Source organism: Eleutherodactylus coqui, chromosome 6, assembly GCF_035609145.1.
Source record: "Eleutherodactylus coqui strain aEleCoq1 chromosome 6, aEleCoq1.hap1, whole genome shotgun sequence".
In the NCBI taxonomy this organism is placed as follows: domain Eukaryota; kingdom Metazoa; phylum Chordata; class Amphibia; order Anura; family Eleutherodactylidae; genus Eleutherodactylus; species Eleutherodactylus coqui.
Genome location: NC_089842.1, coordinates 160,573,778 through 160,589,552, shown reverse-complemented (window position 1 = coordinate 160,589,552; position 15,775 = coordinate 160,573,778). Strand labels below are relative to the sequence as shown.

At 40.5% G+C, this 15,775-nt stretch overlaps 1 protein-coding gene across 2 annotated transcripts in view; it reads right to left on the bottom strand.

Annotated features, from left to right (window-relative positions):
* MDGA2 (MAM domain containing glycosylphosphatidylinositol anchor 2) overlaps positions 1 to 15,775 on the bottom strand; it is a 646,753-nt gene that overhangs the window by 263,232 nt on the left and 367,746 nt on the right. For both annotated transcript variants that reach the window (XM_066608091.1, XM_066608092.1), the window contains exons 4-5: positions 14,794 to 15,002; positions 3,175 to 3,307 (exon numbers count right to left, since the gene is read on the bottom strand). In XM_066608091.1, coding sequence (XP_066464188.1) covers positions 3,175 to 3,307; positions 14,794 to 15,002 — 342 coding nt within the window. The remainder of the gene's footprint in view (positions 1 to 3,174; positions 3,308 to 14,793; positions 15,003 to 15,775) is intronic.

Genomic DNA, 15,775 nt, shown 5'->3' with positions numbered 1-15,775 from the left:
GTACCTTGAAAAAAAAGGCCTATCGTGACAGTTTTGAAATGGTTGTATAGATATTGCTGTAGACCAGAGTTCACAGCCTTTTTGCATCCAAAGACCAAATAGTTATATTGAACCTCTTTCAAGAGTCAAAATAAAAGGGATATTACCATCTGAGACATTTATGGCACGCTACAAGTAGATGTTATAAATGTCTGTTAAGAGCAGGCTCTGCTTACGGGAACCCCATATATTGGGAGAATGGTGATCCTCTTCTCCCCTATTCAACGCTCTAAATAGGAGAAGACCATCCATGCATGTGGTCCTCTCCATTGTAAATTATGGATATTGGGATAACAGCCTAGTATGATACAACTCCCATACAGAGTACCCTATGTTCATTGGGGGCAATTTTTAACTCCTAATATACTCTTTTTTTGGAGTGTCAAGGAAGGGACCCCATTCTGCTGATACATAGGGGAACAAGAGATGACTCCACAATGCACCATTAAAACATAGCCACCCATGCCTTTCTGACATGGAAGCTACATGTAAGCAACTACATGCAGACAAGTATTTGTGTCCAGATGGTAGAGAAATGCATAAAATAGCATCAGGGGCCACATGTGGCCATTAGGCCACAGACTGTGCATTAATAAGGTAGATGGCAATATGAGTATCAGAGTCAGTGCCAGGAAAATATAGATGAATCTTTTTTTATTGCTTTTGGCCTCTTTTGCAAGCCTCAAGTCATTTTTAGCTATAGCTTATCTTATACTTGCCCTACAGTTTCTGCAGACTGCATTATATTCTTTTTTAGATATGCCCCCGTCTTTCCATTTGATAAACATGTTTTTCTTCCTTTTTAGCATGTGTGTACGATCTGTGTTCATCCATCCTGGATGATTTAAAAGCTATATCTTCACTTATAGTACATGCGTGCATATGCAGAACTGTATTCCACCCTATGAGGTTCAGAATAGCAATAAGCATGTATTAGTTTCATTCTTGAAGTTGTCAGACAAGAGGTCCTGGATCCATCTTGCCACATACCAGCTTGGCTTTGGGCTGAGGAGACAACTGGGGAACCCCCGTTTTCCTGCTTCACCCCTCCAAAGTGGAATACTGTCTTTGCTGCGGAGTTGCACACAGATAGTCTTGGTAATGTGGCTACTGACACTACACTGGGCCGAGGCATGGTACCTAAAGGTCTGAACAGGAACATAGTGAAAAAACAGGCTGTAGTCAGAGCTAGAACCACAGGTGCATTAACCCTTTCCAATCCCATTTGTATACTGGTTTTCCTAGGAGGCTTACTCTTTTTCTGCTGTTAACAATGTCGATATCTGCTGGCTAAAGCTAGTACTGCATGAGGTTATACGTTGGATAGGCTCCAACAGTAGAGGGTCTGGCAATATACAGTAAGAGAACCCCGACGGACATCTTCCAACATCGGAGCTGTACAGCCTTAAATCATAATGTCTTCAGACAGTGGATTGGAAAGGGTTAATCAGGTCCAGGCAGAAGGTCAGGGCAGGTAGAAGGCAACAACAAAATCCAGAATATAGAACTAAAGTCAGAGAGCATAGAAGTCAAAATAGTCAGAGTCAGGCAAGGACCAGAACCAGAATATACACAAATGAGAGCTTTATCACAAATGGCAATGAGAACAAATTGGTTAGGCATCCACCCTAGGGTGTGGATGCCTAATATAGCAGTTTCTAGAATGGGATTGGAGGGTTACAGGTTTAGGGAGTGTGAGCTGGCCCTTTATGAGAGAGGGCAAAAGCATGCGCAAGCACTATGTGAAGACACCGGGTATTCAAAGGAGAACAGAGCACGGCATGCAGGATGGCGGCACCTGTGACAGGTGAGACAGGAGAACGGCAGCAATGTGCCATGACAGAGGTCATACATTCTAGTGAGAGATCGTCAAGGGCACAATACATTTGTATGCATCCATCCAAACGCCTGGTGTGCTGTACGTATAGGAGATATGTTATAGCACTTTCTCTCAACATCTCCGGGTTTATCTAATTATTAATTATACACACAGTTTTAACCACAGTGCCAGCTTAAATGAAAATGTTCTTTTACAACAATTAATTCCAGATGGATACAGCTAAATATAACCTAGTCTAAAAACAAAATTAATTTCTAGCATTTAGAAATGACACCCGCAACAACAGGGAGAGCTTGGCAGAGTTCTATCATATTGTAGTTAGCAATCATTCATTCTGTTACAAGCCTATTTCGGCTTCGCAATCCCTTGCGGTAACCTTCAAATATAAAGAGGATCAAATGATATTTCTCAAAGTTTTTTCAATTCTTAAAGGAACACTAAACCTAGAATTTAATGACAATGATGCTCTTGAAGCCTACAGTCTTGTAAGAATCTTGCAGATAGCACAGGTGACAATGTCTTCCTTCTTTCTTCCATATCCAAATGCTGATCAATGATTGTATGGGCTAAAAGTTACCTACTGCAGGCAGAGCAGTTGGAGAACTGTATCCAGTTGCCTTACAGCCGGATGGGGGGTGCCATAGCAAATTTGCTCCTATTATGGTGCTGGGTATCTACCGGTAAGACAGAAAGGCTTGGTTCTGGTTTACTTCTCTACTCCCTTTTCAAGTTGTTTGTGCCAATTCATATAACTCTTTCTTGATATCAATGCAGTTCCTCTAGAAAGGGAAGTTTGATACAGTTTCATGCTACTCAGTAACAAAGGGTACAGGACCCATCAGGGCTGGGCCCCCATTCTCCAAGGGCCCCATTGTAGCTGCATGCTCTGCCTCTATGTTATATGCTTCCTTGGCCATAGATAGGTTTGTGTGCTGGAAGTGGGGAAAATGGCTGATTTTCGGGAACACATATACAAGAGTGCTTTATATATTGTTTCCATTTTGAATCAAAGCAAAAGAAAATTAAGGGGGAATTGTCTATTTTCTACATTTATTTTTTTCTAAAAATGTATAACTATATCTGAGGGACTTGAATACTTTATAAGGGGTACAAAAAGTATTACTGCCCATGGCAACCAATTAGACATTATATCTAAAGTTACTGCCCCACTGGACAGTCGCTTTCAATAAATTGGAAGTCATTCTGGAGTCAATACCGATTTAAAAGATGATATTACTCTGTATAAAAGATATAATATTACCATAAAAATGAACATTAGGTCAATAATATCTTACCAGTTCTGTTGGAAAGCTTGAAGGAAACCATCTTGTCTGGAATGTTGCAGACATTTCGCACTGAGGCAATACAGCTATAATTGGCATAATCCTGAGGTCTAAGATTTTTCAGCTTCAGAATTTTTGTTTCACCCTGGAACAAAGATCAAGAAACATGAAGCCTGAAACTTCACATTTTGTTCTTCTACTGGAATCAAGACTGGGGAGACAAAGTAAATTGAATCTAGGAACACTGTACAATGTAACACAAAGGGAGAACACAGGGAGCTGACATGGATGCATCGCTATTGATTATCATAAATGGACCTAGACCTGCAGAGAAAACCTTGGTAGACCCTTCGATGTACACTTTGTAAAGGAAAAAGTAAGTGGGCAAAATGAAACGAATCAATGTTTGCAGGTTCAATGATCTATATTGTTTATTTGTATCTAATTAACCGTGCCATCAACTATCAATCATCAAAAATAAATCAACTAAAACCCTTTTCGTTAAAATAGTTGGCCAACAAAATACTGAGTACAGAGTGTCTCAGTACTTGGATCCCCCAGTGTCTAGTGAGGGAACCGGACAGTAAATGTTCAGTTCCTCTGTAGCGCCATCACAGAAAAAAATAAAGCATTACACAATTACCAATTGTTCCTCTGGATGACCCGGTATATTTCTGGAGGTTTCTGTTGAATTGCCTCATAGATGAGGGTCCTGAAGGACTCTTTTAGCGCACAAACAGTTTTTTTTGGACTATTCAAACTCCACATTATTGCACGTGAGTTTGAAAAAAAAAAGCGTGAAGATAGGTCCTGCCCTATCTTTCTGGTGTGTAGAAAAACTATATGCGAGAAAGATAGGGCAACTCCTATCTTTTCTCACGCGTAGTATTATCGTGCAAGATTTCCGATAGTGAAAACGTAACCATTGAAAGTAATGGTTTCGTTTCGTCCCATTATGCAGCTGTGATTTTCACAGCCACATAATGAGACTAAAACGCGCCCATCTGTTTAAAGGGGTTGTCCCGCGAAAGCAAGTGGGATTATACACTTCTGTATGGCCATATTAATGCACTTTGTAATGTACATCGTGCATTAAATATGAGCCATACAGAAGTTATTCACTTACCTGCTCCGTTGCTAGCGTCCTCGTCTCCATGGTGCCGTCTAATTTCAGCGTCTAATCGCCCGATTAGACGCGCTTGCGCAGTCCGGTCTTCTCCCTGGTGAATGGGGCCGCTCGTGCCGGAGAGCTGGTCCTCGTAGCTCCGCCCCGTCACGTGTGCCGATTCCAGCCAATCAGGAGGCTGGAATCGGCAATGGACCGCACAGAGCCCACGTTGCACCATGGGAGAAGACCCGCGGTGCATCGTGGGTGAAGATCCCGGTGGCCATCTTAGTAAGGTAAGGAAGAAGTCGCCGCAGCGCGGGGATTCGGGTAAGTACTAAACGTTTTTTTTAACACATGCATTGGGTTTGTCTCGCGCCGAACGGGGGGCCTATTGAATAAAACAAAAACCCGTTTCGGCGCGGGACAACCCCTTTAAGCCCTTTCTGCTGCAGATTTCACAGCAATTCTTCACCGAATTGCCAAGGGTGAAATCCATGATGAAAATCCATTGCAAATATAGAACATGTTCTAAATTTTGCAAGGATTTTTTCCGCTACATGTAGCCCATCTACATATACGGTACTGTAAACTGATATTGATTTTCAGTGTGGGATTTGTGCTAGATTGCATTAATTTCAAAATGTGTGAATTCACCTTTAATCCATTTTTACATGCCAGTATTTTGGTCAGTATTTTGTATGAGTGTTTGCAAGCCAAAACCGGGAATGGAAAATACACAGAGAAAAACATAAAACTATAATTGAAAGATTTGCATGTTTTACGTATCTTGAATCCACTTCTAGTTTTAGCTTACAGAATGAAGCAATTTTCACACTGTCCACTAAGGCCAAGCATACTTTTACATGGGCTAATTATTAGCCGCAAAATTACTCAAATGACTGATTTTAAGCAATAGATGTCACATGTAAACGTGGGACCTGCATCGTACTGAGCAAGAAGTTGTTAATTAGTTGCTAGTCACTTCATTTCAGCTCACAAACACAAAAACGGTTAGTAAGTGACGTCTCGCTCAGTGCAAACAGGCAGTTGTACATCAACTGCCTGTTCACAGTGAATAGAGGCAGGCACCCAGAAAAAATCTCCGTCATGCTCCCCCTCCATTCACTGAATGACTCACTCCTGTAGGAAAGCACAGGAGCGACAGTCGTTGGGACAACTGTTGGGCGATTCACCCCAAAGCCTAATTTAGACAGCGATTATCGCTCAAAATGCACTCAAAAGACATCTTTTGAGTGATAATCATTGTGTGCATTTACACGGCAAGATGATCGCTCAAAATTCACTCAAATGGCAGTTTGTGTGACAGTTTTGAGCATTCACTTTGATAAGTGTGTAAATCAAGGCTCACGCTGTATGCAGAAGACAAGCAGGAGCGCTATCTTCTGCATACAGCTGTTGTCTTCTCGAAGCGCTCAGCTAGTATACAGCTGAGCACTCCGAGCAGGGTGTACAAAAACACAGCTGCAGCGCTGTCTTCTGTATACAGCTGCTGTGTTCACGGAGCGCTCAGCTGGTATACAGCTGTGCACTCCATGCGGGGTATGCAAAAGACAGTTGGAGCACTGTCTTCTTCATCTTCCAGCTGGCACTGAATAGGCTCATTGTTCTCTTTCAGCTAGCTGAAAGACAATGATGAACAACTCCTTAACGAAAACTGCGCAATATCCGTGCAGTTAGACCCAACGGTTCTAGCTCAAAAGACGGCTTTGAGCGATTTTTGAGCGAGAATCATTAGGTCTAAATGGGGCTTAATAACTATATGCAGACTATACAGAAATTCACCATAGGATACTCCATTCACAATAGGTGATGATCTACTCCCTCTCCATGCACAATGACCTCTTCTGCATGCCTAGAACAATCAATACAAGTCAATGGGTCAACTCCTGTCCATTGTGTGAATGCCCCATGAAGCTGCTGTAAAGAAAATCTCTAATACCCAATGTCTACGGGTGGATCTGCCCAGCGGAATCCGCGCGGGTCACCCGCAAATCAAGCCACCCATAGGAAAGCATGAGCGTTTACACATGAATTAAAGCATGCAGATTTGTTTTGTGGACCTTCTGGTCTGGAAAACAAATCGCAGCATGCTCCATTTCAGTGTGGTTCCTGCACGGGTGGCTTCCATTGAGGTCAATGGAAGCCGTCCGATCCGTGGCCCATCAGCAATTGAATTGTGGACAGGCTGTGGATTCCATGGGAAAGCAGGAGTTCAAAAACAAAATAGAAGACCCGGACTGGTACGCAGTGTCAACTAACATTGGGGTTTTATTAATTCCAGTGTGTACCCTGCAAGGCTTTGCATTACAATGCAAGCACTGACATAGCAATTCCCAGCTTGTTGTAGGGGATTAGGAAACAGGTCATCAAAAGCGGACTACCTCGTTTTTAAAAAAGATTTTTACTTTGCAGCTTAACATATTATTCATATCAGAATCTTTGTTGTACAGATGATTAAACTGCAGAATTAGGTATACACAGGTCTATGTCCCTTCCATTTTCTCTTTGAGACCTCTTATATCAAATTATTACATTAGTCATTGACTCATCAAGTCATTTAATAAACGTTTATAGTTCCCCCCCTCTTTTTTCCAAATATGCCTTGGAAGATGAAAGAGATAGATTCCTTTTTTAGCTCTTATGCAGCTTTTGAAATTGTCACATGTCATCTGAGGTAACGTAGGCAGGCGGCTGGCAAGCTGTCTTAGGCAAAGGCTCAGATTCAGTATCCTGCAAAAGCACTTTCCTGAGAAAATGATGTCTAGGAGGTTTATGTCTTTTTCTGAAGTATTTGGAGCCATACATAAATTACCAAGGTCAAAATGAACTCTAAAATTGGAAATAATAGAAGATGTTGTCAGAGAATGAAGAAGGAAGGAATACAGAATAGCATAGGTGTCATAGGGGGAGCATAGTATAGTACAATGCATATCCTAGTGGTGCTTTGTCCTATGAGCTCTGTTTATCAAATAGGCTAGAACTAGTGTTGGATTGGTCTGCCAGAGTGCCAGAAGATTCTCCACTTTTGTAATAATACCAGCTGAACTCTAAACACCAGAACTTGGCTTCACCTATAGCAGTTAACTTTCCTGGATTCTAATAGTGTCCCCCAATACTAAGATACCCCTTACTTACTTACTAACTTACAATAGAGCTGAACAGTGTACTAACCGGACGCCACAAGACCAAATATATAAAACACATATAAACCCAATAGGAAACACAAATGCAAAACTAAATGCTTTAAACTAGAACAATCTGGAAAGAGAAGTGAAAGGACAGGTAAAAATATACAGCTAATAATACATACGAGAACCTTGCTATTAGAAGTGGAAAGAAAGAACAAAGACAAAAATTCTGAAGGAAAGTAGAGGAGCAAAAGACACCGATCACAGACTAAAATGTTTTTCTACACAAATGCCCAGAGCATGGGAAACAAATAAGGAGAATTGGAGCTCCTAACACAAAAAGAGAAATATGATGTCATAGGCATCACGGAAACTTGGTGGATTGATACACATGATTGGTATACAAGGCTTGAAGGATACAACTTGTTTATAAGAAACAGAACTAAAAAAGGGGAGGGGGTGTTGCGTTGTATGTTAGGAAAACATTCATCTCCACAGAGATTCAAGCTTCAGAGCATGGCAGTTCTGTAGAAACTGTTTGGGTAAGAATTCAAGGAGAGAACAACAGAAAGGACACCATTGTGGGCATTTACTATAGGCCACCTGGACAAGCAGAAGATATGGATGAACTCTTTCTATATCAGATGGCCAAGCTCTCAAAAAAGCATGATATGGTGATCATGGGAGATTTTAACTATCCAGACATTTGTTGGGAATCTCTCTCAGGTGGTAAAAGTAATGAATCCAACAAATTCTTATCCACTCTTCCTGACAACTTAATCTTCCAAAAGATAGAAGAGAAAACAAGGGGATCTGCTATTCACAAGGCTCTGTCCTAGGCCCAGTGTTGTTCAACATTTTTATAAATGATCTGAAAGAGGGAATTGATGGGAACCTGATCAAATTTGCCAACGACACAAAGCTAGGAGGGATAGCTAACACTAGGGTAGAGAGAGAGAGTATTCAAAAAGATCTAGAAAAGCTTGAACAGTGGGCGGTGACTAACAGAATGGTATTTAGCAAGGAGAAATGCAAAGTCCTACATCTGGGCAAGAAAAATGAAAAAAGCACATACAGAATGGGAGGAATTGGGCTAAGCAGCAGCACATGTGAAAAAGACTTGGGTATACTAATTATACCCAACTGTTACTGATAGCTGGCCTCCTGCTACAACAGCAGGGGTGCATCGGGACAAGGACTCCTGTTGTTAATCCCTTACACGCCGCGATCTATATTGATTGTGGTGTGTAAAGGGTTTACAGAGGGAGCGCACTCCCCTGATGTAATTGAGGAGGGCTGACGGGTTGCCATGGTAACAGGATGCCAGCTAAAGGCGTCCTGCTTTGCAATTGTTTATGATCGCTATAACAAGTGATAAGGCATTGCAGTACAGAAGTCCTGCAATGCCTTACCATAGCGATCATAGCGATCATACCTAAACAATGTAAAAAAACTAAAGAAATAGTGTAAAAAGAAAAAATATTAAACAAAATAAAAAAACCTTTTTTTGCTAATTTTCGCCTACTTACATGAAACATTTAAAAAATTTAAGAAAAAACCCACATGTGTGGTATCATTGTGTCCGTAACGACCTGTGGTATAATTTGAGCACATTAATTATCCTACGCAGCAAAAAAAAGGTCAAAAAACAGAGGAATAATGCTAATTTTACCTCCAAAATAATAAGCACAATAAAAGTGATCAAAAAAGCCATATACATCTGAAAATGGTAAGAATAAAAACTATAGCTCGTAACGCAAAAAAAAGTCCTCACAGAGCTCCAACTATGGAAAAATAAAAAAGTCATGCGGATTTGAATGCAACAATGCAAACATTATTATGATTTCTAAAAGAAAAGGGTTTTTATTGTTGAAAAGTGAAAAAACCTAAAAAAATTATAATGTTTTTGGTATCGTTGTAATCGTACCAACTGGAAGAAAAAAAAAAAACAATGGCAGAATCGATGTGTTTTCTCTCCCTGCTCTCAAAAAAAAATAATAATAAAAGGTTTACAATACATATATACACCCAAAAATGGTACCAATAAAAATATAGTTTGCCTTGCAAAAAACAAGCCCTTATATGGCCACGTCGATAAAAAAATAAAAAAGTTTTTGCTCTTGAAAGGTGGAAATCAAAATTCCCTAAAAATTGTTGCGTCCTTAGGGTGACTACCCACTAGCGTTTTTTTTTCTGCTGCAAATTTGCTCCTATTTTTTCTTCCAATTGTCAATGGGACTTCCTAATGTTAAAACCGCAATGCGACGCAACGCTACTTTGCGTTTTTAACATTAGAAAGTCCCATTGACAATTGGAAGAAAAAATAGGAGCAAATTTGCAGCAGAAAAAAAAATGCTAGTGGGTAGTCACCCTTAAGCCCAAAATAGGCCATGCCCTTAAGGGGTTAAGGGATCATTCACTATAAGATTATTTGGTAACATATTTGATTTTAATAATTCACTTTCTGCTGCATTGTAATCCTTGTTGTTGTCCTTGTACACACATTTACTGTATAGATGATGGATGGGCCTCAGCATCATTACCCTCAGAGGGTCCAAGACACTTCAGTAAGATATTGGGTACAACCTCTTGCAAGGGCTTCTCCAATAAGAATAACTTCTTTCATAATATTACTAGTGAATGTCATAGAGTGGGTTCCCACTCCATCAAGGTACAGGTAGACCTGGTGCATGCTTGTCATCATCGCATACCACATTCCCTTAGTTGCTAATTTACAGTAATTGTGGAAAGAGGAGAGCCTTGTAGCGGTTCTTACTAACCTTGGTGAAGGAGGATGGCCAACCATGGTTTGACCCCTTCTTTCTATGGGACTATAGCAGCTTCAGAGACTGTCATTGCAGTAATCATTATGTTTTTCTGAATTCAAATGTAAAAATCTGGATCTGTCTCCTGCATACAATTGGCTGTAGATATTATATTTTCATTAGTGGATCTGGCCAGATCAATATAATCCACCAGCAATTGAAAGTGTAATGATGTCTGCCATGGAGGTGGACAATTATCTGATAAGTTGAATTCAAAATGGTTTGATCTAATCAAAAGTGTAACTTAAAGCTCCTGGAAAAACTCTGCCCCCATAAAACTGTCTGGCCTTAGGACCTCTTTAGGTTCTAGGTTCAACTGCCGCTTCTTACCACCTAGAACCAAAGCTTTGCAGTGTTCTTCAATAGCATTTCATCTCTATACTAGGACCAGATAATGGAGACCTAATAAAACTGGAAAGCCCCTTCAAATAGCTTAAAGGGGATTTACCAGAATAATAATCCCCTCCCCCATTACATAGGTGCCCCCAGAAGATAAGTAATTTCCCCTAGTTAATAAACACCCATACCTATAAAGCTGCATAGGGGGTTTCTATGTAATAATTATACAGAAAGTCTCTATGGTGCTTTATAGGTTAGTGCCCCCGGCCTCCAAAAAGCCTACTGCAGCAGTAGGTGAGCTGAATTACCAAATTATGAAGGTTCTGACTTTTTTCCAACCTACACAATGGCTCCCGGCTTATTGGCTGCTACTCTCACAACTGATGTGTTGATGACAGCAATGCACTGCAGCTCCACTTCCATGCTGCACCATTAGGGGAGTCCTGTTAAACTTTGATGTTCTCCTGCTGCGGCACTGCATGTAAAACCTGATTCAGGCTTTTACATGCAGTGGACATTGTGAGCCACATAAAATGAGGTGGCGGGCCGAATTTTGGCTCGCTGGCCATATGTTTGACATGTATGATGAAGTAGAAAAACTAAATGTCTCATTGTATGTATCCCAATGAGGCTTTCATAGGTTGTAAGGTTTTGATTGAACTCCTGCCTGATACATTGTGGAACAGTCACAAAAGACCCACTGAAAGAAAACCACAGCAACAAGAGGTTGTCTAATAGAAGAATGTTTCGCAACGGATTGAGATGTCATTTGCATAAATGTCACTTTTGATGTACAATACTGTTTATTAAGCAAATTGAAGAAAGTCGGCAGTCACTGACAAAAGCGTGATTCTTGTCAACGACTGACATTTTACTGCATACATTTGCACAGTACCATTCATTATAATAAGAGGATTATGGAATATCTAAAAAAAATACAAATACTGTAGCTTTTGAAATGATAGAAAAGAAGAAGCAGTACTCATCTCTCCTTTTCTGTGACGATCCTCCCAATCTTTCCTTACAAGCAGCCATCATGTGACTCCTGCAGCTAATCAGCGCCTGCAGTGGTCACATGTCCCATTTTACTGGCATCACTGGTCAGTGCAGTGCCAGTAGTAGATCACATGACCTCTACGGCCACTGATTGTCCAGAGTGGTTACACGTAATAGGCCACTTGTAAACAAAGACCGAGAGGATCACCAGATGCCAGCACTGGATCTCGGAGAAGAGATGAAAACTTTTTTGATTTATAGCATTTGCAGTTGTTTTTACATTTTTTTTAGAAAGTAAATAGCCCTTTAAATTTAATGAACAGGTTAGAAAATGTCAGACAAGAATCGCGCTTTTGGCAGTGACCGTTGACTTCCTTCAATTTGTCTAATAATCATTATTTTACACCAAAGATGACATTCAAACAAATTACATCTAAATGCCTTCTAAACATTCATGTACTACATAAGCTGTTGCGCTTTGGTTTTCTCTAGGGGGATACCATGGACATGCCATAAACACCTAATAAGTGGAGGTCTCTGGTAGTAAGGTTCCATTTAAATCTGCATTAGGGCTCCATTAGGGCTTCCCAGCTTTCATTCCTGTTTTTGTAACGGAGAAACAAAATTAAAGCTAAAATAAAAATTTCCATTTTCAAAGAATGTAAAGCAAATGGAAAGGTTTCCATTTGCTTCAGTTTTGTTAGGTTTATGGTTTTCTTAGACAGTCTGCAGACTGTCCTATTTTTCTATGCAAAAAATGGAAACCAAACAGAATGGAAGTAAACTGAGAATGCATTATTTGCATTTGGTTTTTTTTGAAAACCCATTGAAATCAATGGGGGAAAAATGGAAACTTTTAGTTCCACTTTAATTCCATTTCTCTGTTCCAAAAACAGAAATGAAAGATGGAAAGCCCTAATGCAGATGTAAATGGACCCTTAGAGTGCTATTACACATGCCAACTGGCGCACACATTTTCCCAATAATTGGCAGGCTGCATTTTTAAGGTCAGATGCAACCTGCCAATTTGTGCTATTACATAAGCGTTAATGATGCACGTTTAATAGGACCTTAAGGGAACCACCTTAGGGAACATGCACATGGACAATTTTTCTGTCTGACTTTTGGACCGGAAAGTCAGTCCGAAAACCCAATGGAAACGGCACCTATTAATTTGAATAGGTGTATGCATACAGACTTTTCTTTACTCGGATTGATAGTCCAAGTACACAAAATCACAGCTTATCCTATTCTTGTCCGATTTTTGGATAAGAATAGCAGATGTCAATATGCAGTGTTTAGCACATGACAGCACACAGTGGGATGCCTAAGTGCTGTCCGATGCAAGTTGCACCCGAGAATACTGCGCAACTCTTTAGTCACCCATGTGCAAGTAGCCTAGCCCTGTTTGCCTTCGTAAAGCATCCTTCTTTGGCACAAAACTGCATAATTAGGAATTATAGACAAGCTGGGTGATACTCTTATGGGAGATTTAATAGCAGTGTTGACAAGTTAGCAATTGACAACACAACTTATTTACTAGTGATGTATCTCTTTTCTCTGCTTTTTTGCTACTTTAGAGGGTCATTTGATGCTGGTTGAATATGTTGAATGTATAAAAAAATGTCTGGGAGCCATTGAGTTCAAAAGAACAATTTGCAAGGTTCGTATACCATGACAATGATAACAGTCCTCTACCCGCATGAGTCCATTCTATATGTATTGTTAGATCTTGCCCTTTAAGCCTTTCCTTTTCTTGACAAAGTAATGATTTTCTTTTCCACGGGTGTCTAAGGTTACCATGGATACCTTACATCCTGTACAATGTCTCAGTGAACATTTAACACCCCAGATACTTAATATGTCAATGTATCACATTTTCATACAAAGGACTGGGTTCTATAAATTAAGACACCATCTATGATACAAGCTATAGTCGGCTATAAATATATAGAGCAGTGTCACATATTAAAGTGGTGTTGAGGGGTTCATGATACAGTATATATGGTTCATGTAAAAGGCACAATTAAAAAATTTGGTGACTTGACTATATCGCCACTGATGGCTGCAAGTGGTGATTCAACACTATGAAACAGAATGGGTGCAAGTGCAACAGGCTGCTCCAATGACATCAATACCCAGATCAACGATCAAAAATGATATCATATAACTTGAATCACACTTATACAAGCAAGCTAATAATGGGAGCACATGAAATCTTTGCAGTGGTTACTGATGGAAGCTCACAGAGCAGGGACAAAATACTAAAAAATGCTCTGGCCAGTAGAGCACTCTCATGGCCCAGCTCCACATATGTTACCTGGTGACATCACCCAGCAGCTACAAAGGCCGCCAGTAACCAAAAAATCCTACACGTTTTAGAATCAACACACTCCTTCCTTAGGCATGGGGCTTAATAGGGAATCCAGGTATTCTTGTATAGAAAAATGTTGCACCAACACGATTTGCACCAAAAAAATGTTGCACCAAAGCACGATTTGCTGCTATGTTTCATAGAATCATAGAATGGTAGAGTTGGAAAGGACCTCCTGAGTCATTGGGTCCAGCCCCCTGTTCATTGCAGGATTGACAAAATCATCCCAGACAGACATGTTTTTAATATTGCTATGAGTGCTGGAAAAATCACTATGAAAACTGGGAAGATCACCTGATCACAGTGACCAATCACCCCCGTGTGTAATACATTTCTTCTAGGTTCAACCTTTGCTCTCAGGTCGAATGAACTTGGTTTTGCAAATCTTAGACCAAAAAGTGTTAGTGTAACACTTTTTCCTTAAACCTAGTTCAACAGATGGTCGCAGTTTAACTAAACCTGGATCAACATCATGGTTGGGGTAACCCATCCTTAGTTGGTAGCCAAGCCAGAACATCGAAATACCCTGGTCAAGGCAGACTGGAGCAACTCTTCGGGCAAATGCCCTGCTCCCATTTCCTGGGGGAGAGTTGTTTATAAATATGCAACCACTCTCCATAGAAACATATGTCAACATTCACTCTGATACATTTCAAGTGAAAACACTTATGCATGAGTTGTTGCCCACCGTCTGACAATGGAGACCTCCCCGATTTTGCATATCATGGTGGTCCCAGCTGCCAGATCCTACCAATGTGATTGGCATGAAATATACATTTTTATGGAATGATAACAATTACATTAACAATATTTAAATATGTAATAAAAGAGAGCAGATACCTTATTTCCTACCTGGGTGAAGAAAGGCTCATATATTTCCACACCCTTATCAGAGCCCTGGAGAAGGATCTCCTCGCCCCTTTTCCAGCTATACCGGACTGGTGGATTGGAGTTAGCAATACAACGTAAGAAAACAGTTCTCTCATAGTAAAATTGTTCCTTGGCTTCTCCTATACTTTGATGTACAGTCACAATGGGATCATCCAAATCTGAAATTGAAACGGTACAAGCAGATTACATAAGATCTTTCAGTTAAGCAAACACCTTCCTGTCTAGCAGGGCTGAGATACACTAAGCAAGCTCCTGGAGGGAATGCTGACAGCAGGATACAAATGATTGTTTCAATGACTTTTGTGTGGAGCAGAAGAACTTAGGGACAATTTAAGCATTTATAAACAGACATTTTATGATCTGGTTGGTCACGGAGCGACGTTTTGTAAAACCACAAATGCTGAGCTGTTCGTTTGAGCATTACTTGAAGGAAAATTGGATACAGTAAACTGTATTATGTTTGGGAACTGACATGGGTCAGAAACGCTATCTTTTCTCCTTAGGGAGAGCACCTAGAAGGTGACTGAGTGAAGAGACTTTTAAGGCCATCCATGCTCCTCTGGGTAATAAGGGAGATGGAACAATACCTCTGCAGTGCCACCTATTGGAAGGTAGCATTCCTACGTCACAGGCCTCTTGCTAGCCAAGCCAGAAACCTATTGCATACTGATGACCGGCAAACACCCCAAAACAACTGTCTGTGTATGGATTCTGGCTTGGCTTTCAATTTGCAGTTATTGTTACAAGACTTGTATTAAGAGTCTAACATTGACTTGCAGGAATGCTGCCTTCCAGTAGGTGGCGCTGCAGAGGTATTGTTCTATCTCCCTTATTAGGAACTGACAGACATGGCTAATCTCTTTGGTATTATTTGAACCTCTGCATCATGCCCCATTTTCTTAGGCCCTGCACTAGATGTAACACAATGCAT